At 46.8% G+C, this 24,825-nt stretch overlaps 1 protein-coding gene across 1 annotated transcript in view; it reads right to left on the bottom strand.

Moving 5' to 3' along the window:
• The window catches only part of carmil3 (capping protein regulator and myosin 1 linker 3), a 67,215-nt gene extending 42,906 nt beyond the window's left edge, over positions 1-24,309 (bottom strand). The window contains exons 1-11 of the mRNA XM_076097964.1: positions 24,252-24,309; positions 21,313-21,407; positions 13,339-13,389; positions 11,897-11,956; positions 11,673-11,794; positions 9,635-9,729; positions 9,097-9,167; positions 8,848-8,921; positions 2,674-2,749; positions 2,030-2,118; positions 107-201 (exon numbers count right to left, since the gene is read on the bottom strand). Of these exons, the coding sequence (XP_075954079.1) occupies positions 107-201; positions 2,030-2,118; positions 2,674-2,749; positions 8,848-8,921; positions 9,097-9,167; positions 9,635-9,729; positions 11,673-11,794; positions 11,897-11,956; positions 13,339-13,389; positions 21,313-21,407; positions 24,252-24,309 (886 nt within the window). The remainder of the gene's footprint in view (positions 1-106; positions 202-2,029; positions 2,119-2,673; positions 2,750-8,847; positions 8,922-9,096; positions 9,168-9,634; positions 9,730-11,672; positions 11,795-11,896; positions 11,957-13,338; positions 13,390-21,312; positions 21,408-24,251) is intronic.
• Positions 24,310-24,825: the final 516 nt, after the last annotated feature.

The following is a 24,825-nucleotide window of genomic DNA, read 5'->3' as shown; positions in this document are numbered from 1 at the left end:
AGTGACAGAACAAAGAGCGGTGCCCCGACAGAGACGGCAGTAGGAGGGAGAGAGAGAGAGAGAGGGAGAGAGAGAGAGAGAGGGTTCACGGAGGTCAAGCCGGCACCTTGGTTGTCGAGCGTGTTGTGAGCCAGGTTGAGGGAGTGAATCACAGAGGCTGGGTTTTCAGACAGCGCTGACGCCATCTTCTGCGGAAAATCCCTGGAGACAAAACGTTAAAGAAAAAAGGGACAATTAGATTTTCTGTAAAAAATTGCAATTTCGATATACGTTTCAAAGACTGAGTGAATGCGCCGCAGAGATTTCTCTGCTTTAACTGAATGTAAAGTTTCCCCATTACTCTCGGTAATGGATGCACAGTATCCTGCTCCAGCAGCAGCGGTGCTCCTTTGGAGAAATGTTAATTGAACTGAAGTGGGTTTGTGCTGTGAAGGAAGTTGATTTTAAATGCACACATATGGAAAAAGTTGAGCTAGTTTTTTTTTTTCTTATTAAAAAACAAGGAAAAATTACCTTATTTTTTTTTTTTATATTTCCAGATTTAAGTTATAATTTTAATAACTTTTTTAAGGTAAAGTTTTTGTCCCACAATTTTTTGAGGTGAAATAGTATCATAACTTAAATATCGCATTGACGCCAGTCTCAACATATTGGCGGTTATATTAAATGAGTTGGTAAAAGAGCATTGCAGGCTTTCTGTACCTGCTTTAATTAAGAGGCTTTAGTGTCTCTCAGTGCATCGATTGAGTTTTTCAATCCTCCAAATTTGCGGTCTTGGTTGACTCTTACCGATCTCATCAACCTCGTTCCAGCAACAGCAGGCAGCCGTTATCAGTGAAACAGCGCTGATAAAGCCACTGCACACATTTCCGCCGAGCACTTAATGACAGAAAGACAAAGTGAGCGACTGGCTGCTGAACATATCGGAGCATTTAGCAGCTAAACAGTCAGATTTTTCCCTTCAGGAGTCGGTGGAGAGTGAATATTGGTCAGAAACACTATGCTAATGTTGCTCAGTGCCAGTTGGATGTGTAATCGGCTATTGTTCACTAATATGAGGATAATACGTCACCGTTATGTCATCAGAATTAAATGAATCAAGGCTCCTTTTCACGTCAAATACGTGATTTACTGTAGTCGACAAAGAGATTTATTTGGTGGGAATCCCCGTTCACAAACATCTCCTTCAAGCATGAGCAGTCAGGATTAATGGAACTACTTTCTTCTTCTTGTAAACAAGTGATTGGAATAAAATGCTTACTGAGCTGTACTTTGTGTGCCTGCAAGTTGCTTTGAAATCTCTTAAAAAGCACATATTTCAAATTACATTGCAAAAAGTTCATTTCAGCTGGAGTCTATTAAGTCATCCGTAGTGTTTAGGTATCTTACTCTTTTTCACTTGGCTGGTAGCGTTTTGGTGCAGTGCTTGTGGAGAGCCTCTAATACTAATTGCCCTCTCTCTCCTGGAAGTGATTTAACAGAGAAAGTATAAAAACTTCATCATTAATGCTGCAGTAAATCATCTTGCCTCAAGGCAGCCAATTCATCTCAATTAATACCAAATAAGGAAACCGCTCCTCTAAATGACGCTAGCCGTGCATAGAAGGTGAAAAGTCTTGCCAGGTGAAAGCCCAAAATTTCACTAATGGGGAAACAATACACCTGCCATGGGCAGACAGGAGGGACCTTTATTGGATGAAAGAGTGGAGGTTAAGAGAGGTGTGAGGGAGAGAGAGAGAAAGGAGGGGAGACAAAATTGGAAAGGTTAAGACTGGAGAGTGTCGAGGTGAGGATGAGCGGAGAGCTGAGACGAGCAGAGGTGAAGAGGTGAGAGATGGAAGTGAGAAGAGAGAACACAAGCGAAGCAGAAAAAGGAGAGGGGAGATGTGAGACTGGAGCGAATAAGAAAAGGGCAAAAGAGGAGAGGTGGAGGTGTGTTTGAGAGGCCAAAGTGTGAAGAGGGGAAGAAGAGGAGAGGAAATTAGATTAACAGAGAGCCGACAGGCGGGGCTGGTGAAAGGAAACTTACGATTTGAGTCCTGCATTCTCCAGAGTGAGCTCCTCCAAACTGTTGGACTTGCTGACGGTGTGCAGGACCTGGTCCACCACCTCCGACCCCTGGAGACAAACACAGGGTCATGTGACCGGAGGTTTCACGTAGAGGAAGAATAGAGGCAGGAGAAGATAGTAAAGGGGTTTTAGGTCCATACATAGTCTATGAGGCGATGTATCTGAATTTACATATGAATTCTTGAGTTTTGTCTGTTTGGAGAACGTAACCGGGCATATTTAAAATTTGAAACCAAGTGTTGCCGGACTGCAATGATCAACACATTTAATCTAATGTCCAGTAAAACTTAGAAAAGTATCGGTTGAACTTTTGGAGCAGACTGTTTTCATGCAGCTCACCTCAGACGGACGGATACCACTTACTCTAATGCATATTATGAATATTTAATAAAAGAGATTAAGAGATTTCTTCATACACATTTGGACTGCAGTGTGCCAAATGAGCAGATAAAAAAAGAAGAAGCTTATTCCATATAATAATGCAATCTGATAGCACACAGTAAAAGCAAAGGAAACGTGAAAAAAAAAATTATAGTCTCGAAGGTTTATAAGTGAAGAATATAAAAAAAAAAAGAAAAAAAAAAAAAAAAAAGAGATACTTACAATGCGCATGTCCTTGCAGTGCAGCTTGGTGAACCAGGTGTTGTACGCAATGGATGCCACAATCACCGCCAAGTCCCTAACACACACACACACACACACACACACACACACACACACACACACACACACACACACACACACACACACACACACACACACACACACACACACACACACACACACACACACACACACACACACACACACACACACACACACACACACACACACACACACACACACAAATTAGCAAACTCCATCTGGTCCAAACCATTTGATGTCATTGATCCATAAATCCGCATTATCGTGGGCCAAACTTTTTTCTTTGCTCGCCCGTTTAGTAAAAAGCAGTTCATCACTGTGACAGAGAGTACACTATGTGGGCAGGGCCGCTTTCTAAAGGATGACTGATACTGCAGCCCTGCTGAGGAGGAGACGTAGAGAAAACAACAACAAAAAGAAAGAAAGATGTGAAAATCAATGCGTGGGTCAGTGGATTACTCAATAAAGCCCTCGTTTCATCCCAGCTACAGACCTCGAACACCGCTACATCCACCGCTACACAAGCAGACACGCAGCCCACAGACCAGCCCGTGTGTTTGTGAGGGGAGAGGGAGAGAGGGAAGAGAGAAAGAGGGAGTTTTAGAATCCTCTAAGGTCCAACTAAAGCCACACTGCCGCTACACCTGATCTGACAAACAAGCAGCAGCACAGAGAGATGGGGGGGGGGGGGGGAGAGAGAGAGAGAGAGACAGAATAAGCCCAGAGAGACGAAGAAAAGGAAGAAAGGAGGATAGCGAGACGGAGGGGAAACACAGAGGAAGAGAAAGTGTAATCCAGCCGGGGTGGGTCCTGGTGCCAATAACTGCAGTAGCCAGGACATTACAGTAGATCTCAGAGGAGTAAAACGGCTACAGGCTGTGTTCCTTTTCCATTACCATGCCTGCCATCAGACCGGTCCGCTCTGACTGACTGCAGCCCAGTGAGTGTGAGTGTGTGTGTGTGTGTGAGAGAGAGCAGATGATGCACACGTCAAGATTCATCACCAGCACCAGCTGTTGATTGGCGTTTTGACAGTGGGACATGTAGTTCGACCTCTATGATGTCTCACTCAGTCATGCAGCGTGGTTGGCGTTTATGCGTCGTCTTGTACTCGTACACGAGGGCGTGTCGGCCGCAGCAGGTCAATCCGTCGACGTCTTCCATTTAGGTTTGGGAGTGGAATCGAATGTTAAAGACTAAAACTACAACTGAAGGGACAGTTAGCCTGGCATTGTCCAAAACGTAAAAGAATCCGCCTACCAGGACCCTCAGGCCTCATTCACACAACATCATGTGTGGCTGTCGGCGGTTATTTGATTGGTTGTGTTTACAATTTCTCGCCACAGACAGCTGTGTTTTCCCCAAACTCACTGCAGCAGCACATTGACTATCTTGTTTTTTTAAACTGTACAAAAACTGAAGTGGTGAATGGGTTTTTTTTTTAGGGGGTTCTGTGCTGCACTATTTCTTGGCCGGGCACAGAGACGTCCTTCCCGGAGCCAGCAGAGTTCACACTGAGTACCTTCGTGGGATAAGAAGACTCATGGAAGTAACTGTTGAGCTTTAGAGGTGCTAGTACACCAGAAATAGCTGTTTTCCTCTAGTTCCAGTCTTTATGCTAAGCTCAGCTAACTGGCTGCAGCTTCATATATAAGACATGAGGTATGAATCTTCTCATCTAACTCTTGGCAAAAAAGCGAATGAGTGCATTTCAAAAATAAACTTATATTGAAATTGCCGATTTCTTTCGGATCAAAATTCCAGGTGTGATTCAAATTCTGTCAACAGCATGCAGCCCCAGATCTACAACCACACAAACTGCCTGCTCATGTGTGAACATGTCGACCTGAGCAGACATCCAAAGGGGTCTAAATGGGGTCCGTAATTATCCAAATGCGTCCTTGGAGCAAACCCTTTAGGCTCCAGCAGTTATTACAGCCCACGATATGCACACAGATGTTCTTAGACCTCACCAGGACTGGGGTTAAGATAGAGAGTTTCTCCTGAGATGGTTCAGAGGAAAAGATCACCCTGACTGCATGGCTGTGCTCAGACTATCAAACGGCAATAAGCCCATTAGATTATTTAACACTGTGTGGGTAAAGCTGGTCCACAATGAACAGGGTTCCTCCTGACTGCTCAGTAAATATCATGGCTATGTGCTCATTAGATTTCATACTTCTTGTGAATCATTTTTGTTATTGGAGTGATAAAGAGACAAATGTTCTGAGGCTGGGGGAGGGGTGTCATCAAAAACATTAATAATTAATATTCACCTTGTGGGGACAATGAATATGCATAGCACTTTGTGAGAATATCCTTGCCATGGAAGGTGCATATACTGACCTGAGTGGCGGCACTAGAGTCAGAAAGGTCAGAAGGCACTAAAAATCCTCAGGATTCATCCTCTGGGGATTATAAATATTCATACAAAAACTTGACAGCAATCTGGCCGACTGTAGGACAAAAGTCGGAAGACCGCTGGAGTTTGAAGCGCAGCGATACGCTGTATGGTAATAAATCAATGCCGCAGTCTAACCCCGTACAGGCCGGTGACTCAGGTCCTGTACCAGTGACAACTGAGGCGGACGGTAGCAGTGAGCTGTGGAGCTGCGGTCCTGCTTCAGTGACGGGAAGAACTAACCAGACAGAGAGTTGGAGAAAAGTTGGACGCTGCATCCAGACTTGTTAGTGAGTAAGCATGCGTGCGTGCGTGCGGAGGGACTGTCAAGCCAAGAGGTGCCCCAACACACACACAGTGTCTCCTCTGCAACATGGTATCAACCTGCAGTGGGCCAGACAGAACCATTCGACAGGCAAGAGTTGTGTGTGTGTGTGTGTGTGTGTGTGTGTGTGTGTGTGTGTGTGTGTGTGTGTGTGTGTGAGTGAGTGAGTGAGTGGAGGGGAGTGATTCAGAGAAAGAGAGCTGGAACAAGAGAGCTGAGGAAAATAAAGGAAGTGGATGACAACGGGATGAGACGGGGCCAGAAAACAGAAAAGGTGTCTGCTTTCAGCCAGGAGGAGTGAGTGGAGACGATGTTCGGACCGACAGCAGTCAGCAGAAAAAAAGCCTTGTCCCGTCGTTCGTGGTAACGGTAGACGGGCTCAATCGAGAGGATGGGAACGTGGAAGGACAAGGAGGGGAGGAAGGGAGTAATGCGCCGCAAATAGCTTCTGGCACATGATCATGGAAAGAACAACCCTTGGATCCTTTCTACAGTCATTCGCACCCTTTCTTGATTGCTTCCCTGCATCGATTTCTTTTTTTTTTGTGATCCCTCGCGTTCTTTTGTTAAATCTTTGCTGCCCGTATCAATTTCGATTTGATAAAACTTCTCTAGAATAGCAGAGAGAGAGTCTTTAGTATTGGATTGTAGGCTCAAAGGAACAATATGTTAGAGGAGGATCTTAAAAAAAAAAAAAAAAAAACAGCAAGCTTCCCCTGCAAAGACTTTCTCTTAATAACACAAACTATATAGAATATCGGAGGGAAAAACAACCCCGATGCAGTGATTTTAGCACTCGATGTGAAAGACATTAATATATTCATGAGTTGCTGCTGCAATCATGCCTCTATGAATGGCTTTTTGATTTAGCAGCATGGCAAGGCTTCGCTCCTTTGATGAGGAATGCACTTTTTTTAAAGTGTGAACGCATCCTCTCCAGTCGGGATTGTTGTCTCGACACGGGGAAGTAGAGAGAGTTCCATAGGCCTCTGGGTTCTTCGGAGGACAAAACATTCCTCAAATGAAAGACAAGCGCTCCATTTGCACGTCGGCTGTCAAAAAATGTTTTTATGATTGGCAGCGCTCATGCGACACGTACGCTCTTCCTCAATATGCCTGCGAAAGGAAATGGGTGGGTGGAGGGGGGGGGGGGGGGGGTCTTAAAAAGAGACCAGCGGGGAGGTGGAGGCGGAGGCATATGGCATTTTACAGCCGTTTCAACGCGCCCTGGATTCTGCCTCTGACAAGCTCAGCGTTCCCCTTCTCTGTGATCTTCCCAAACTTCTAAACACAACTGAACAGAGACATAGGAGAGCTAGAGAGCCAGAGCGAGGGAGGGTCTTGTTCAACCAACAGACGCTCTGTTGTCATATAAGACGAGAGTCTGGGACACATTTTTTGCCTTGTCTTTCAAAACTACAGAGTAGTCAGAGGGTATTGGGACAATGATGTGTTTTTATTGTTTTGCGGGTCTGCGCTGCAGAACAGCGGATTTGAAATAAAGACGACGACTGAAGTGCTGAATCTCGGCTTCAGTTACAATCCCAAACATTTCGGTCCCGGCTGACTGGCAGGGGACGCCATGTCGATGTTCAGTTACAGTGTCCCACGGCATGTGCATCGACCACCGGTCGCAGCAGACGCTCCTGAAGCAGCTACTCTGCTGTCAGAAGTGCTGTAGGAGACCATGTGTCATGTATCTGCTTACAGTGCACCCAAACAAAGGGGGGGAGGAGGATGAAGCGCATCACATTGCAAGTTACACCGCTATTGGTTTGGCGTCTTATATAACATGTCTAGTAGTGTGCGCGCACATTTACGATCAATGCCTTGTGTGTAGGAGTGGGAAATAAATATATATCTTCACATAAAAATCTCTTTACTTATCTTCTACAATTCTAACTCAATTTACAGATTACAAAGACATGTTTTCGCCCATCGTCTGGGAGGTGATGTCTTCCTCTCTCTATGCAGACGGATTGGAAAAGTTGGAACTGTGCCACGAGAGAAAAGCGTAGCTCCAGGACTGTGTGCACACTGCAGCGAAGCCTTTGGGCACAATTGTAATTGATTAATTCCCAGGGAAGAATTAGTTTGCGCATGTTGGCAACGAAAGCGGCAGAATCAAGACGTCTGGTTGTCGCACGCAAGGGCCACAGAATTCCGACAGGATCCCGACCGTTTCAGAGCAACAGGTGTTTCAGTTTAACGAGTGGCCGTGTTAACTGGTGACATTTGGCCAAAAGTGTCCGCGGTTGCTCGTAGTAACTCGTTGGCATAGATGCATACCACAGGTGAGGATGTATTTCAATCCGTACAAACACTTACGAAGGTGAAGAGTTTTGGGAATGCTTAAAACAGGAGGGGGTCACCAACCACATAGAGACCATTTGCAAACTGAAGTAGAACTGAACTCCGATGATTTTACAACACTTTCAGCTCTGACTGGGTGAAGAAAATGACACTGCTCCATTACCCGTTTCATTTCAAAAGGAGCTGTGCCTGTAAAGTGATGTGGATAACGATGGGTTTCCCCGGCACCAGCCTCGCAGCAACAGGGTGCAGGCTATTTCCCACTACCGGGGACATTATATTAATAAAAGCACAGCGGAGCACCAACCTGTAGGCCAACTTCTTTTGCTGTGAAAGAACCTGTTTGGGAAAGGTGGAATTGGTTGGCTGTAGCTTAAAAAAGACAGGCCAATTTAGTTTGTTTTTCCAAAACGGGTCGCCTCGCAAAATGATGTGTGAAGAGCTCACCTTAAAGCTGTGGACGTACCAGAAAGATTTTGTGACTTCGCAACTAGTTTGGAGCCAATCGCGGTCCAAGATTCAACTCGCATCACATACTCATTTGCATATTCATACCCATCATTAAATTTGATAGGGACTTAACATCTACATCGAGGCAACCAGGGGAATGTTCTTGAGTGGCAACGTCAAGCACCAAAAACCACAATGCAGCTAAGTAGGCGCTTCACTTTCTTGAGATCAGACTGAAGTTAAAACACAGGAAACATTTAGGGACGGCTGCAGTTTTGACAACGCATCACAAAGGATTATGCCAACTGTCGGCTGATGTCTGTGGATTACAGACAGCCACACATTGACTGCGACAGTACTTAAAAATATCAGATATAATGAGTTTGTGTTAACTTGTCCAATTACTTTCTGTTCCCGAATGGCAACCTGGTGCGTTTGTAAACATTCTCTAATTAATGCTGAAAGTCAGCACTTTGCTCTCATTTCCACTGCTTCATTTCAGATCTAATGTCTCGGAGAGTCAACACACACACTGACTGCACTGTAGGCAGCTGCAGAATAAGTTTGTGTCTTTCCAATCAGTGCATACTGGACAACTGTATTCAGTTCTGGTCGTGTTTAAGATGTCAATAAACTAAGTCACCTGCTGTCCAGATGGCTGAAATCCAGTAAATTGAACTCCCTGTTGTCCTGAGAGTGGTAGATGGTGTCAACATCCTGGACCGGAGGAGGGGAGGAAGATAAGGGAGAAAGAAATGTTACTGAGTTACAGAGTGTGAGAGCGATATGGGACAAGAACTTCAAGAAAACGTTTAGTGTTCATAAATGTACAAAAGTCGAGAGTATCTGAAGCGACAGAAGTGGTTTTGTGCAGCCTGTATAGTGTCCTCACCCACTGCACTTCTTCTTTGCAGCCGATCCCGTTGTAGTCGCAAAGAGCCGCATAGGTCTCAGAAAAACCTCCTGAAAAGGTGAAGAGGAGACAACAAATCAATCCAAACCAGACCGTAACGGATCAGAAAAGGGCAAGGATGGAATAAACTCAGAGCAGAGGATGCCAGGTAGGAGTGAAAACGGGAAAGGCCAGAGATGAAAGAGGGAGTGGGAGAGAGCGAGACGGAGATCGTCAGCAGAGAGTGAGTGAGATTAGCTGTAAATATTGGTGGGGAGATGAAAGTATTGCAGCATGAAGGAGCACTTCTTGTAGATTAATGAGATTACTTGCAGAAAAGGGAATGCATCCAGCAGCTTTGGTCCTCTGACCCACTTCAGGATGAGTCTCCCAACGTGATTTGGGGCGAGTCAGTGAGTCAGCGAGCAGATGGACTCTGAAGTGCAACCGCACATGTCTGTGTGGTTGTGTGTGTGTGTGTGTGTGTGTGTGTGTGTGTGCGCTTGATGCGCTATGGACAGAAAAATAGACAACTCACCGCATGTTTTCTGGGCCTCCAATGACGATTCAGAGTTTGGTGAAAACTTGTGACTTCCTTCACTCACGTCTTCCTCTGCTCGACAAATAGGAGGACTGGAGGACAAAGAGGAAGAGAGCTGGTTCAAATAAGACAAGAGTCTACAGACTGAAATATCTCAATAGTTATCAGACGAGTTGGACAGACACTTTGCACAGACATTCAGGGTTCCCAGAGGATACATCCGAAGGACTTTCCTGATATTTCAGTCTCCAACAAAGTTGTCTTCAATATCTACACTTTTGAGAATCAGTGTTGTGATTAGAAAGCATCTGGTCCAAATTATGGGTTGCGGGGGGGGGAGTAAATATTATGCTTCGCCCCTCCCTCAGCTGCTATTGCTGAAGTGCCCTTAAGCAAGGCACCGAACTCCCAGCTGCATAAGTGGAGCACTTCAGTGCGCAAGAGACGGTGCAAGGCTGCTTCCAGGTGTGAATGATTTAAAGACTACAACGGTCCCGCTGCCTGCTAGCGTACCTTCCTGCGAGATGTAGTCATGAATAAAAACACAACCTCAGACGACTTAGTAAATAAGGATAGCGAAAAGGGGATCTGACCTACACAGATTCAGATCCAAACTGTGTTACTTAACGAACAACAGCTGCATAATATTGTCAAAATGATAACGCCGCCTTATTTGCATTGGCAAGATGCTAATTTGCAGCACACTTGTTCCTCATTGATTTATCCAGTCAGAGACAGGATGGAAATGTAGCAGCTGCAATGTCAAAACTGCTTATGCAATTGCTTTGGTAGTGAATAAATCCCTGGGATGCTTTTTTATTTTTTTATTTTAAAGATACCGTTGCTCCCCGCTGCAATTATATATTAAAAGAAAAGAAAAAACAAACGTATTCCTCTGCTTACTGGTTGTTTTCTTTCAAACATTTCTCTGAGAAAAAGCATCCAGTAAGCAGAAAACAGTAAGGAGATCACCAAGTAAATACTGTGTTTGAACACAACACTGTGCTCTACCTGCTTTGGCTTTTTGATAGGATTACACCACTCCATTCAACACACACCATCCTTAATCCCATTTGTCAACAAATCACACACACAACACCTAACCACATCTGTGACCTTAATCCCCACCTTATCTCGACAATCGTCGCCCGCCCCTGGCGCGCGTATGCGCCCGTTATCTTGATGCCATCTGCATTGTGTACCTCAATGCAGCGGCACCAATCGGCTACAAGGCTGCACAATCAAACCCACAACAACTGCCCTCCCTCTGTGCTCCCTTCCCTCTTTATTCTCCTTAAATGTTCTCACTGGAAGCAATCATCTGCCGCGGCCCTAATGGAAAAGAGACATTCCAAAAAGATGATAGAGTGCGGAGATAGCCTTGTGCAGGTCAATAGTCGGATCGCAGTCAATCCCATTGCTCTTAGAAACTGTAGATGAGACCCGAGAGAGAGGATAATACACTCTGCCTTGCTTGCCTGCTCACCCATGCATTCACATGACCATCGGACAAAACATTTCCAGGGCTTGAACGTCACTCTATCCGGGCTTTGCTTTAGTGTGCGTCCTCTGTGCGTCACTCTCTTAGAAAGTGTAAAGGACATACACAGCCAACTTCAGCATTTTTAACTGGAGGAATGGCTTTTTGACTGGAGGCCGGAGCCTATCACGCCGTCAGTGACTGTGTGTTCTCATCCTCATTGCTTGTACTAAAAGAAAAAAAAGAAGCCAACACAATGCCTTCAGGTAACTGCCTACTCGGTGTCAGCTGGTTTATTTAATCCCACTGATTGCTGGGTGTTAAACGTCTCCTGTGACACAGAAATGAGTTGAATGCAAACTCCAGCAACACAAGAATGCATTTGGCTGCCGAAGAGGGAAGCTGCACGAAAGGGAGGCTGCCAAGTTGTGCCAACGCACACGTCGAGTGCTGTTAACGTCGGCCAACTTGTCTTCGCTCCTCAGCGCGTACAAAACACAAAAACAGGAAGACTTTGTTTCTTTGCTCGAGGCGCGGGTGCTCGGAGATGCTCACGCATAAATGGAGTTGTTGAAGACTCGGGAGAGGGCGTAATTGATGTGGCTGACGATGTGATCCAGCTGGTCCTGGGTCTGTAGTCTCAGCGAGTAGGTGGTCTTGTCTGTGTCGATGACAACCTGTATGTGTATATATGGACATGACAGTTAGTCAAGAGTAACACTTTAAGCAGCTGTGAAAGTCCAAACTGCAGGAAAACACTTTGAATTTCAGTGCGTCACCTGGTGTTCCGGATAGGTGTTCATTGCTCGGATTTCCAGGAAGTTGAAGGTGACCTCCATCTGAAAAGAGCAGAAAAATATTATTGTTTTGACACTGAGACGTTGTCAAAATTCCTATTTTACATCATCTGTAAAAGGATCATTTCATCTTTTTACAACTTGGGTCTTATTTTCATGGTTTGGGCCTTTTATGAATTCATGAATCTTGGGACCTACTGTGCTTGATGTAGTTGAGCTCACAAAAGAATGAAGGGGATTATTAATATGCTGGGTGCTCTTGGTTTCAGTTTCAACTGTTGGCTTGCTGATGACACGCGGGCAGCAACTCAGGAGAGCTCTGTTAAATCCTGACTAAGGCTTTAATAAAATGTGGATATTGTGTAAGTTACTTGTGATGGGACAGTCAACCAAAAGCTGGTGTAGAGGAGCAACAGAACAATGAGAATGGAGAAAATGCGAGCTCCATTAATGCTCCATGTGCCTTCAGAGACTGATCCGGACACTGCTCGACTCCCGGCAACATTAAGAGACTACTGCTGGGTCGGGAAGAGACAAGCTTTTCCAAACTTTCCCATACTTTCCCATAATCTCTCTGCAAGCCGTGCCATGATAGATCAATTGGGAGGGAGCCACTCTGAACAAAAGAAAAGAAAAATAAACACTTGAACAGTTGACTTATTTACAGCCCGTCTGATTTCACAGCTTGCGTTTCTTGCCCGTTAAGAGTTTGTTGTTGTGATGGTGTCACTGTCGCAGATGTCAGCAATTACTCTGGTGATGACTGATAAAAGTGATGGCGAGAACTGCATGAGTGAGACCCAAGTTATAAGAAACTTGAACTATCCTTCAGACATTTTAGGAAATACGCTATTTGCTTTCTTGCCAAGAATTAAGTGAGAAGATAGATACCAGTAAATAGGAATCTGCAGTGGGGATGTCACTAGAACGAGATACTTTAGTACCAAGTCGATGATAAAATTCTGAAAAGGTGACTGCACTTGTTTTTCTACAATACTGCCGGCACTGGGATCAGGGCTCAAGACTAGCAGCACCTAAACACTGACAAGACGCAGTAAACTCACTATCCCTGTTGAAAACGGCTAGTGCACTTTATAATGTGTTCAAGCTCTATTCAGTGAAAATGAGTATTAGTCGATGGTCAATTATAAATATAGTTTCACTTCTCATCCACCACTCCGCAAGTAAATGAATCAGCGTATTTCCCATGATGTCAAATGATTATTGATTTAAACTGCTAACTTCATGTTCCATGCCATCTCGTCATCATTCTAAAACACGATCACAACAATCATCATCATCTCTTCTCTCTTGCTCTGAAAGTCTTCTACTTCCTTTTTGTCACACTTCTTGTGAATCACCACAAGATCAAGGCTGGCAAGTGAGAGCCATACAATTCCACTGAGAGCCGGGGGAACATTTACCTTGGTGGGCACTTTGACAGCAAAGAGATACAGTCTCCATGTTGCCAGGACCTGAGGGGAGAACACATTCATTTAGTTTTTTATTCTGTCACAGAGCAGGAAATGCAAATTGCAGCAAAAAATAGCACAGCACAAACACCCCATAAAGAGAGCAAATCATCTCTGCGGCTCGTCCCGATGACTCGTAAGTCACGCTAAGCACTCCGGACATTAGCTTCGCTAATAAATGAATGTGTATGTGTGTGTACGAACTATTGCGGCGAGATTGAGATTCGTGCGCCGAGTTGTGTTGATGGTACCGAGCAGCACTCGTTCAACGGACGCCTCATTGCGTCAGGAGAGGGAACTAATGGTGAGACGAGAGAGAGAGAGGACAAGGAAGACAGGAAGAGCGAAAAGAGAGGTGTGCCTCTGCCAAGAGAAAGGCATTACCATTTAAAAAGGTTCTGGGCTAAAGTAAGAGACAGAAAATGTGAATATATTCACATCTGCCTATGTAATTAATCTCATTCATAATTCAAATATCCATAATTAGCATGCCCCGTGCATCTATATCCCTTGCTAGCTCTTACTCCAGTTCTTGGCCACACTTTTGGTTTTGCTCTTTCTCAGCTGGCTTTCAAATTCCCTCTGTCATTTCTCTTCATCTCCATGGAAATCTGTCCCCCCCCCCATAATTTTCCTTAATCCCTAATCCCTCCATCTCCCTGTCTGGTTTGCTCTCGCCTTAACACCTCACTCCATCCCCTCTTGCCCTCACCCCCCTCCCTCCCTCCTCCAAACTCCCCTGTCTCCTTTCCCCGATTCAGTTTTTCCCTTTTCTTTTTCTGCTCCGTCGCTTTCAATTCCTGAAGGCCCCTCTGTGCTGAATGGCTAATGGCGCCCCGCTGTGTGGCGGTGAGAGGAAGAAAGAAAATGAAACATACAAAGAGAGAGAGACAGAGAGCGAGAGAGAGGGGAAGAGAGGGTGAGACAGAGGAGGCGATAGAAGGACAGAGACACCAGCTTTCCCTGCTGATAATGAAGTCTTTAGATACTACACCTACTCCCCGGTGCCGCAGATCAGCCCTGTGTCTTAACTATATAGACATCCGTAACAGACTCCCACAGAGAGGAGACGGAGGAATGACAAACGAGAGAGCAGCAGAGGAGGAGACGGAGGGCTACCCCCGCCAAGAGAATAAAAATCTCACTCGCACTAAGCTGGTGGAGAGGCCTTCGCAGAAGATTGTTAGTCCAATCACAGCGCCATGTCAAGTTTGAAAACTCTGTTACATAAATCCAGGAAGGAGCGGGGGGGGGGGGGGGGTGATGAGACCTTGAGGCGCACAGATAGAGGGGAGAGAGAAAGAGAGGTGAGACGTAGTGAGAAAATGAGAGACAGAAGGATCTTCTCCCTTGGAAAGCCTCTGCGAGCTGACAGAAGAGCTGAATGCAAACAGCAGCATCAATAATGCAGGCGCTCTGACGGGTGCCGATTTAATCCTCGGATGCTGAACAAGGCCTCCTGCGTAGGGTTTGTCCTCTCTTAATATATCATTTACAGTCCATTGAAGTATCATTAGAGACAATCAATACTCAAGACGGTTATTTTTGCCTACCTGGATGGGTTGTGTGCAGCAGTGAAGAAAAATGTAAAAAAGCGGGTATCTTATACCAGATACAGGGTTTGAGCCAGAGCGCGACGTCGCGACAATGTCTCCCTTCAAACTTAAAATGTCACTTCACTACGACCTCCCTGCGCCCAAGTGTTATATCGAGGGCCGGATATATTATGTTAGCAGGCTTCTCATTTTTACGGTGTGACCATAAAGCAGGCGTGACAGCTCACATTTCACTCAACCAAACCCACTTACGGACTATTTTCTTCCATTTTACATGCACAACGACAGTGTGCTGGGTTCTGAGTGCTGTCAGAACGCTGGTGACCTACACTCCCTGAACGCATCCTGTGTAGACGGAGAACGGAACCCGCGGCTGTTAAGATTTTATAAGCTGCATCAGCATTTATTCTGTAAATTATCGCTGTTATCTGGTAAACATGCACTGCGAGCTAGTGGCTTTATACTCTGGAATTTCACTCTCAAAAGATACATTTGGAACTCTCTATTGGCATGTAAAAAGCAGGGATCAAGTCTCTTTGCTGAGTCAATAAATCATCAAGTGTTCCCTCAGTTCTTTAAATACGTCATATAACAACTCAAGCTACAATAACTGCATCTTTCTGAAGCATCAAGTCATAAGGATAAATTACCCATTAATATGAATTAGCCAGAGCTAAAGCCAAGCCCCGCTAGCCGCCCCATGTGGCCTCCACAGATCAATCTGAAACCCTGAAAGCCCCTAAAAAGATTAACTTCCCGCACAGGAAATCCTCAGAGATGAGATAGTCGACGTTTTGTGACCCGGTCAGCCGAGAACACGGCAGCCGACAATCTCTGAAAGTGATGAGAGAGGAACTGGTGGATGGTGGTGATGGGTTGGGGGGGGGGGGAGATGAGATGAGGTGGGGGGGGGGGGGGTGCAGAGGTGCCCTTGCTGTGACGGCACGGTGTCAGAGGCACTGGTTCAAAGAGCCGGCCAGCCGGCCCCCCGAAGCAGAGTGCGAGGGCCGGGTGGGAGCGCGTGTGTACAGTACGTGCACGAAAAACAACAAATGTATCTCTTTCTGGGTGTGCGTGTTTTGCAGCCGCACGCGGCGGACAGGGCAGAGGCTTATATTAATCATAAGCTGTCAGGCTCTGGGTCTTGCACTTCAAACGAGATGGTGCAAATCAAAGTGTGTCTCCGGGTTTTTTTTTGTGTGTGTGTGTGTGTGTGTGTGTGTGTGTGTGTGTGTGTGTGTGTGTGTGTGTGTGTGTGTGTGTGTGTGTTGCCTCTGAGGGAACAAGCTGAGGATCAGTGCCAGATTTGGTCGCCTGCGGTATTTCTGGCTCGGCCACAAGGGCATTTTAAAACACACACACGCGCACAGACACACACGCACGCATTATAACACACAGCACAAAATCAGAAACATTCCAATACAGACATTTGAATAAGTCCGGCATGCTAGTACAGCATACACACACACACACACTCCATTTGGACTCTCATGCACGTATAATGATGCACAATAGCATGCTAAGCTGGCTTTGGACTACACTCGCCTGTCTCGTCTCTCTCTCCCTGTGACTGACTGACACACGCGCACACACACACACACACACGCACACGCACACACAGTCGGCTACCATCGTTCTAGTGGACTCAGCATCACAAGAGCACAACCCTGCCATCAGTCAATCTGTCAGCTTACGTGCATGCGTGTGTGTTTCTGTGTAAGTGACAGGGGGTTTTGAAAGCAAAGACGCCCCAGGTCCTGCTTTATAAGTGGACTTTAGAGTGGTTGAGGAAAGAAAAAGGAGAGTTAGAGAGAGAGAGATGAAGCCAAATGAGAGGAAATAAATGCAAAGCTGAAAAACACTTCTTGTTGCAGATTCCCTCATAAAAACCAGCCAGTCCAATGTGTCGAAATCAAAGAGAGCCGTCTGAAACCCAAAAGGACCTCTTGGAAAACAGATAGAAAAGGTAGAATTGACAGATAGAAAAGGAGACAGATAATGGGAAGAGGGTTGCGGGCCTGTACAGCGCCATAGATAGAAGTAAGAGATGAGATGAGAGAAGTAAGGGCTGAAGGCCAGGACTGGGTGGATGGGCCGAGAAGAATACAACAAAAAAAATTACGAAAGCAAATGTGAGAATGTGGGATGAGATGGAGAGGAGCAGCGAGTGTGAGAGAGGCCAAATGGAAGAGGAGAGAAGAGAGGGAGAGAGGAAGAGGAGGGGTGGGAGGGGGACCAGGACAATGAGAGCGAGCAAGATCAAGAGAGGAAGAAAATGAAAAGGATGGAGAGATAAAATAGAGGCAGAGATACTTGGAGATGCCTCTCAGCCTTGACGATACTCACACTTTCAGTCACACTCTCCCTCTCTCTCTCTCTCTCTCATGGGGGGAGAGAGAAGGTCAGCAGTCACACTTTATAGCCTGTCCGCCATTGGCTACCAACATGTGTTGTGATAATCAAAAGCAAGCGCAGTCCTAATTACAGCACAGAGCCCACAGTGAGAAGATAAATCCTGCACACTTGCAGAGAGAAGGACTCCACGCTGAGCATGTTGCGGTGAAAAGCCATGAGGAGAAAATCGTGGATGATGCAGTGGTAATGTTTGCCATTACACGAAAAAAATGGAAGTGTTGTTGAGAGAGTGAAAGAACAGAAAACTACTAGCGCTGCTAGAAGGGGCTGTCCGGGCTTTACTCGGCTTTCTTTCACAGCTTGCACAGCTGGAGTCTCTCTGCAACAAAGCATCTTCAGGGCTGAAAGCAAGGCCCAGCTCTGCCAGTACGAGTTGATTATGCGAGTCAGAGCCTTCGCAAAGCCCCGCCCACGCTGCTACTCCATCGAGCTGTCAGAGCTACCACGGAGCCCACACTGACACTAACTGCACTCGCCAAAATAAACTCACTTTCTAATTTTCGGGAAAATAAAAAAGAGATTTCAAAGAGAGCGAGAGAGCAGACAGAAGGGTTTGAAAGATATATCCAGGATGTCAAACAGATTCAGCAGTGAAAACGGGTAATAAAGATAGAAGCTGAAGCTAGTTTATGATGTGCTCACGTACTCTGCTAATGTTTAAAACTCCACAGGATTAACGGTTTACAAACTTATATCTTCTTCCGACCTCTCCAAGTAAAAAAAGCACCCACACCACATTTAACCACGACGAGCTCAAAATCCACAGAAGCAGGCTGTCCCCCTAAACGGTGGTGTTTTGAGGCTACTGTCTCCTTCAGGGTCCGGCCGCAAGTCTGTGAGCAGTGCAGCCTTCGGAGGCCTCCGCTCATAGAAGTCAATAATTAAAAAGGAGGCACAGCGGGAAGATTGGAAACACTAACTCATGCAGATGAGGGTGAACAACCCCAAGGAGCAAACGATAAACATGAAGGAATAAAATGAAACCACGGCAGCAAAAACAACAAGCACGGACAACTCTGTTCAGGGTAATTAGATTCATGAGGTTGAGTTGAGAAGAAATCTCACAGAAAGACATTGATGGTGGTGATTAACTACAAACAAGAGGCAGATCTGGGAACCGATGCTCTCCACACTACTTTTATTTACTTGTATTCATTTAGTCCCAAAAGGCTCGGTTAGACAGAACACGCATCCACATTTGACGACGGTATTCACTGCCAACTGCATTGATTTGATCTATAGTTTAGCACTCAAACACAAGTTTATCTCAGAGGGCCCGACACAGGCCGTCCATTCTTTAGACTCCAAATTCAGAGAAGGAAGAACTCCATAAAAAAAAAAAAAGCATGTGCAGAATAAAGCAACTTTAAAAGAAGGTTTGCTGAACATGAATCATTATGTCTTCCACCGACTTCATAAATAACAGCCCTGCCGTAAACATCCACAAACGGACACGCCCACTGAGACACGCAACCGAGTCATTAAACGCTGCACCGCTAACTCGACCTCAAACCTCGGTCCTACCACAGTCTCATGAGCGGGGCCGCGACGTAACCTAAGCTGAAATAAGCGTCTGAAGCGCCCGAGTGGGCTCGGGACTGTCAAACAGCGGCAATCTCAGCCAGTAATAGGCCCGTCATTATGAGGTGGGAGCGCTGGAACCGCAGAGTCAACAGAGTATGAAACTGGCCGGCCGGCCGATCGGGATAAATAAGTGGCGGAAGAACCAAATCGGCAACTGGGGCATCACAACACATCAGCGATTTCCTTCCCCCTCTCTCTCCCCCCCTTCCCCCTTTCCTCTTGTAGGGATGGCCTCCCCTCCTCCTCCATCACAACCACCCACTCCTCCCCTCACGACCTCCCTCCCCGTCTCTCTCCCCCTCTCTGCCTTTGAAGATGCTTTGTTTTCCGAGTTGCCGCTAATCTTCAAATAGGGTGATCTAATAATGGTCCTAAGAGTGTGTGTGTGTGTGTGTGTGTATGCAGGCAACATTTGATGCACTGAACCATGTGTGTGTCTGCGTAGATGCCTCCTGCACATGTCAGACAGTACGCACAAGTGTGTGAGAGTGTGTTTGTGCATTCATAGCGCGTGATGGAACCGTGGATGTTGATGCTCCCCTACGCATTGCCCTGGGTGCTGCTTGGATGTCATGCTGAGCCCTCCCTGTGTCTGTCTGAGATGGGTGGAGGGACCCAGTGTGTGGGTGTGTGTGTGTGTGTGTGTCGTGCAGCATGACGGCTGGTACAGTCAACACGCACAGACAGCTGGATACCAGCAGCCTCCGGAGGGAAAAAGAAAGAGCAAGATCTAGAACAAAGACTTGTATGCCGTCAATATGAATAAAAAAGGACTCCTCCTGTCCACAAACTAAACTAAACAAACAAGAGGAATCAAGAGGAACGCTGTGGTCCTGTTCAGATTTGACCTGCTAAATCTACTTCAGCAGTGAAGCAAGGATCCACATGAAAGGGAGGATAAAAGGAGGCATCGCCCGAAGCCTTCAGGCTCGGAAAAACTACGACTGAAATTCACCTCCGTATTAGAAAGCAATCCCCAAATACTCAGCTTCCTCCAACTGTCATGTATGACATTTTCAAGCAGGAGTGATTGTTCTGTGCACAGTATCCAGAGACTGAAACAAACAGTGTAGACGCAAACCCCTTCATCTGTTCACCCTTCATACATCCAAACAAATGTATCCATTAGAGTGAGGAGATTGCCTTTAAGAGGGGCAGACCTTGACAAGGAGCTAGAATGAATGCTTAAATAACCCCCCCCCGCTGCCGCCTCCCTTCCCTTGAAGGAATTTGGAGCAGTGGCAGCAGCAGCAGCAGCCAAGGCCCATTTGGATAGTAAAAAAAACTCATAAGGCAGAGCTCCTAATTGAATTGCTTCTGATGGAAAGAGGAGCTCGATACCCTCCTACAGGTCTGAGTAAATATGGAGGGAGGAGGGAAGGGCATACAGGGGAGAGACGAGAGAGAAAGTGAGAGGCGAGTGGCGTGGGGGGGGGGGGGGTGATGACGGGGAAGAGAATAATCGAGATGGACAGATAAGGAGGGAGGGAGAGAGGAAACAAAGAGAGATGGCAAAAACAGAAGGGGGGGTGGTAATGATGGAGAAGGATGGAGGCGTGGAGGGAGACGGGGAAAAGAGAAACAATAGCAGAGACGTAAAAACTGAGAGAAGCACCGATTAATAGTTTTGATTCTCTTATCAGCTCGTCTTCCTCTCGCTCATAGCAGCTCCCCGTGAGGAACTGATCAGTCACTAATGTGGCTGACTAATTGACAATTTCTCAGTAACAGAGGTGGCCTTGGCTCGCAGGAGCTCCTCGAACACGTCGCAGGCTGCCCACACACCCTCTGGCATAAAAGCTTCTTCTTCAGATAAAACATTTATAGCGATATAGAAAAATGATGACCCTGTATGTACACCCTCACACACACACACACACACACACACACACACACACACACACACACACACACACACACACACACACACACACACACACACACACACACACACACACACACACACACACACACACACACACACACACACACACACACACACACACACACACACACCTTGCCTGTGGCATTAAGGCCACCCTGCCACATCTAATAAACTGTGAGGACGGACTCAGTAGGCCACGTCCACTTCGCTCTGCTTAGGCAGCATCTGTCTTAAGCCTGATTTTCAAACGCGTCTGTTGTGCGCGTCCCGGGGAGGCCTAATCTGTGACTTCTTATGGCTCTTTCAATTTGTCGCAATTAACTTCCATCGATTTCTATTTTGCCTGCAAGGGGAGCCGGGGCCATTCCGCTCCGTATGCAACACCTCGCACGCAAGAGACGCGTTCACTTTAACAATGAGTGATTCTTTCAGGTGACCTGTGGCGATAGAGGACGGGGGAGTGTTGTGGGTGTTGGCGTCTCTCACCAGAATCCTGTCCTCCGTCTTGCCGCTCCTGGTTTCCTGCTTGATGGCTCGCACAAACTTAATGGTCTGCTTGTCCAGCGCCTTCCTGATGCTCTCTGGAGAGGAGAGCAGAGAAAAATTACATAATGTAAAACACATAACGGGATGAAGAGCGCCGCCCCGAGATGCACTCAGAAACACTGTAAAAAGCTTTTACGGTGGAAAAACATAAATTCAGGTAAACAGCGGGGTGAAGAATTAGGCGGGAAACAAAAGGAACGCATGAGTAGAGAAACATTAAGGTTATGATATCATTAAGATGAGGATATCTTAACTGAGGATATTAGGCGATACCAGGGCTCCCCTTCACACCTACCGCTACATGGCCTATTAGGTCATTCCTCCATGTGTGAGGTCACATGAGGACACAACCATTACTATTCATGAAGCGACTCACTCGAACAAATGAACGCAGCAATACAGAAAACAATGGCGCTCCTGCTGTGTTAAGGAATAGTAACTGCAAGCAAATATTGATAAATAGGACAATAATGGGTGTTGCTATGGTGCCTCACAATTATGTCTAACGCTCAGTGTGACTGTGCAGAAGTGGAATCACTGAATTTCATAACTGCAATGAATAACTAAGCAGACCGGGCCGATCATTTTTACTTTCTTTCTTCTATTTTTTATTTTTTTAACACAGACATGCTGCCCCAGATGCTGTTGTGTTGTGATGTTTTAAATAGCATGCCGGCATGACATGTGACACAACAGCGTCTTGTGTTTGTGAAGTCCCGCCATGCCGGCTGTACCTTTTTATACAGACGTCCATTCGGCTCTGCTAAAACCTCCGCCGCCGGCCTAATGGCGGAACGACTGTGTCCCTCCATTCCGTGTTCGTACCTTTTACTCAGCTAACGCAGCAACATTCCCCCGTTGAACGGGCTGTGTGGAAGGAGCTAGGGGCGAGGTCACCCGAGAGCTTTTGTTTGAAATCTTACATCCAAATATTTGAATGTCGCTCGGAAAAATCCAGACAATGTGCCCAGAACTCAGTAAAGTCGCCATGTTGATGATGATGCTGTGTTTTGTCTTTGATCTTCATTTTAGGGATGGGCTGGTGGATTATTTCTTTAATGAGGGGTGAACAGTCACAGAGACGAGTAGACGGCTACAAAGACACAAACTTGAGGACGAGCGCACACACACACACACACACACACACACACACACACACACACACACACACACACACACACACACACACACACACACACACACACACACACACACACACACACACACACACACACACACACACACACACACACACACACACACACACACACACACACGACTGGGTTATTTTTAGCCTCAGAGAGAAAAAAAAAAAAAAAAAATGAGCAGCCCGGTTCATCCCAATGGAGAGCTAGCGCTGCAATCTGTAGGGGCCTCTGCTCCACCCCACCACATTGTCCTACTGAAGCTCAGTGAACCGCACCGGAGGCCTCCTCCTCCATTTACATTTCCTCAACAACAACCAACATAATGCAACCTGCTCCTGTATTCACAAGCACAATGTCAGCCTATATCCTCAGACTGCAAACACGCACATATGCCTGCCGGCTGTGTGAATATTCAGTCCACATATCAGGCGGGGGGGGGCACATCCCACCCCACGCTAAATGTGAGCCCACCAGATGGAGATACTGCGCGTCATGCTGTGTCACGACGCTCCATTGTGTCACAATCTGACCAACTCTCTCACCGCGAGTGCTGCACACCCACAGTTCTCACTTTCAGACATCCGGCAACAGCCGTGAAGTTGGCTCGCACGGTTGAGTGAGCAGCAGCAGATGCAGACGGAGGACGATGTTGAGGATGGAGTGGGGTGTGTGTGTGTGTCTGTGGGGGGGAAATCACACCGGCAGATCGAAGGAGGGATCAGCCGAAGACAAACAGAGAGTTATTGACGTTAAGCTGGGTAAGACCCAATCGCTTAAACCTTTAACACACTCTGCGGTGCCCACGAGGCCTGCCGGTGTGACCTCGGCATCTGCTCCCAAAAAGGGGTGAAGAGGGACAAGAGAGGTGAGGAAGAAGAAAACAAGGAGGCAGGATGGGTCAGTCCCTCTCTTTTCCACCTAAATTCCTTCTCATATCCCCACTGCCTTTTTGACAATTTGATGGATCTGATGACCCCCCCCCCATCATCTTCATGAACCCAGATCACACTTCCCCGTCTTGTCCTGCACTGGCAGGTGTGTTAATGGTGTAAAGCCCTCCGTGCTCTTATCACCAGGCCAGATGGAGCTTGACCAGGTTGAGCTGGTAAACAGCGGGATTTAACTCCTCGCCACGTCTGGCTAATTAGCAGTGAGAGACACACACCTTCTTAACACCACGTCATCCAAACATGTTGGTGTGTGTGTGTGCTGCACTGCCTCCGCAGACAGAGGCTCAGCGTCTGTACAGCTGAGCGCATGCTGTCCGCCGCACGCAAAGCGCTCCCAGTCGCACAATAACTCCCACGCGCACGCACGCTGAGAGGAAGAAAAAGAAAAAAGAAAAGAGATGAAAACTCCTAATGAACACGCGCACGCGCGTAGTAACACTTACAAAAATAACTCCGACAGCACAACGGGACCCCTGAGCGCGATAAATCCCCACGGCAGAGCTTTAGCCGACGCCAAATCAATCGGAAAGTGAACACTCTCCGCCGCGAGATCGATGGGATTACAATGTTCCGCGAGCTCCAACGGCCATCTAGTCTCGGGAGGCATTTCCTGCGGCGATAACTCCTTTCCAATCAAACGAGCTGGAAAGCAGATTGTAATAAGAGCAGCTGAGTAAAACTAAACCCCACGCGTCCTCAGACTCCAACCCCCTCTCAACGGCAGGTTCAAAGACACTTCCCGGAAGAAGAAGAAAAAAAAAAAACTCATGCTCGAGCTCACCTGTGATTTCTCTGCTGACGTTGAAGAAGCCCGCCGTTGAGGTCTCCTTTGAGGCCATGGTGCGCTCCTCCCGCAGGTCCGGCTCTTTCCTCCGCTCGCGAATGCCTCTCCTCCCGTGCCCTCTTTTCTTCCCCTGTTATCCTCCTGCAGGTGCTCCGAGCGCAGCAACAGTCCGGACGGAGTGGTGGAGTGCAGCGATACTGTAGCGCGCACTGGCAAATACCCGAGGAGCGCCTCCGACTTCAGCGCTCAGGCACATTGAGAGAGCGCGAGAGAGAGAGAGAGACAGAGAGGGGGGGGGGGGGGGGGGGGGGGGTGGATGGATGGATGGCTGGGGTGTAAGGAATAGAGGTTGTGCCATTGTACTTTAATTATTTGGTGAGGGTCCCTTCAGGTAACATTGAATTGAATACAAAGTGATTAGTGGTCCGGACTTACTTGTCATACCCTTGTCTCAGGGATCATGGATACAACATTGGATAGATGTGGTACTTACACAGCACTGAGACTGTTTCATTGATAATGGTCTAAATTAGTTTGAGGACCCCAGCATGACTGGCTAAAAGGGGATCTG

The sequence above is a fragment of the Anarhichas minor genome, unplaced genomic scaffold (assembly GCF_050575085.1).
Source record: "Anarhichas minor isolate MPS153535 unplaced genomic scaffold, ASM5057508v1 ptg000024l, whole genome shotgun sequence".
In the NCBI taxonomy this organism is placed as follows: Eukaryota; Metazoa; Chordata; class Actinopteri; order Perciformes; family Anarhichadidae; genus Anarhichas; species Anarhichas minor.
The sequence above is the reverse complement of the archived record's forward strand: the minus strand, read 5'-3'. Positions and strand labels throughout refer to the sequence as shown.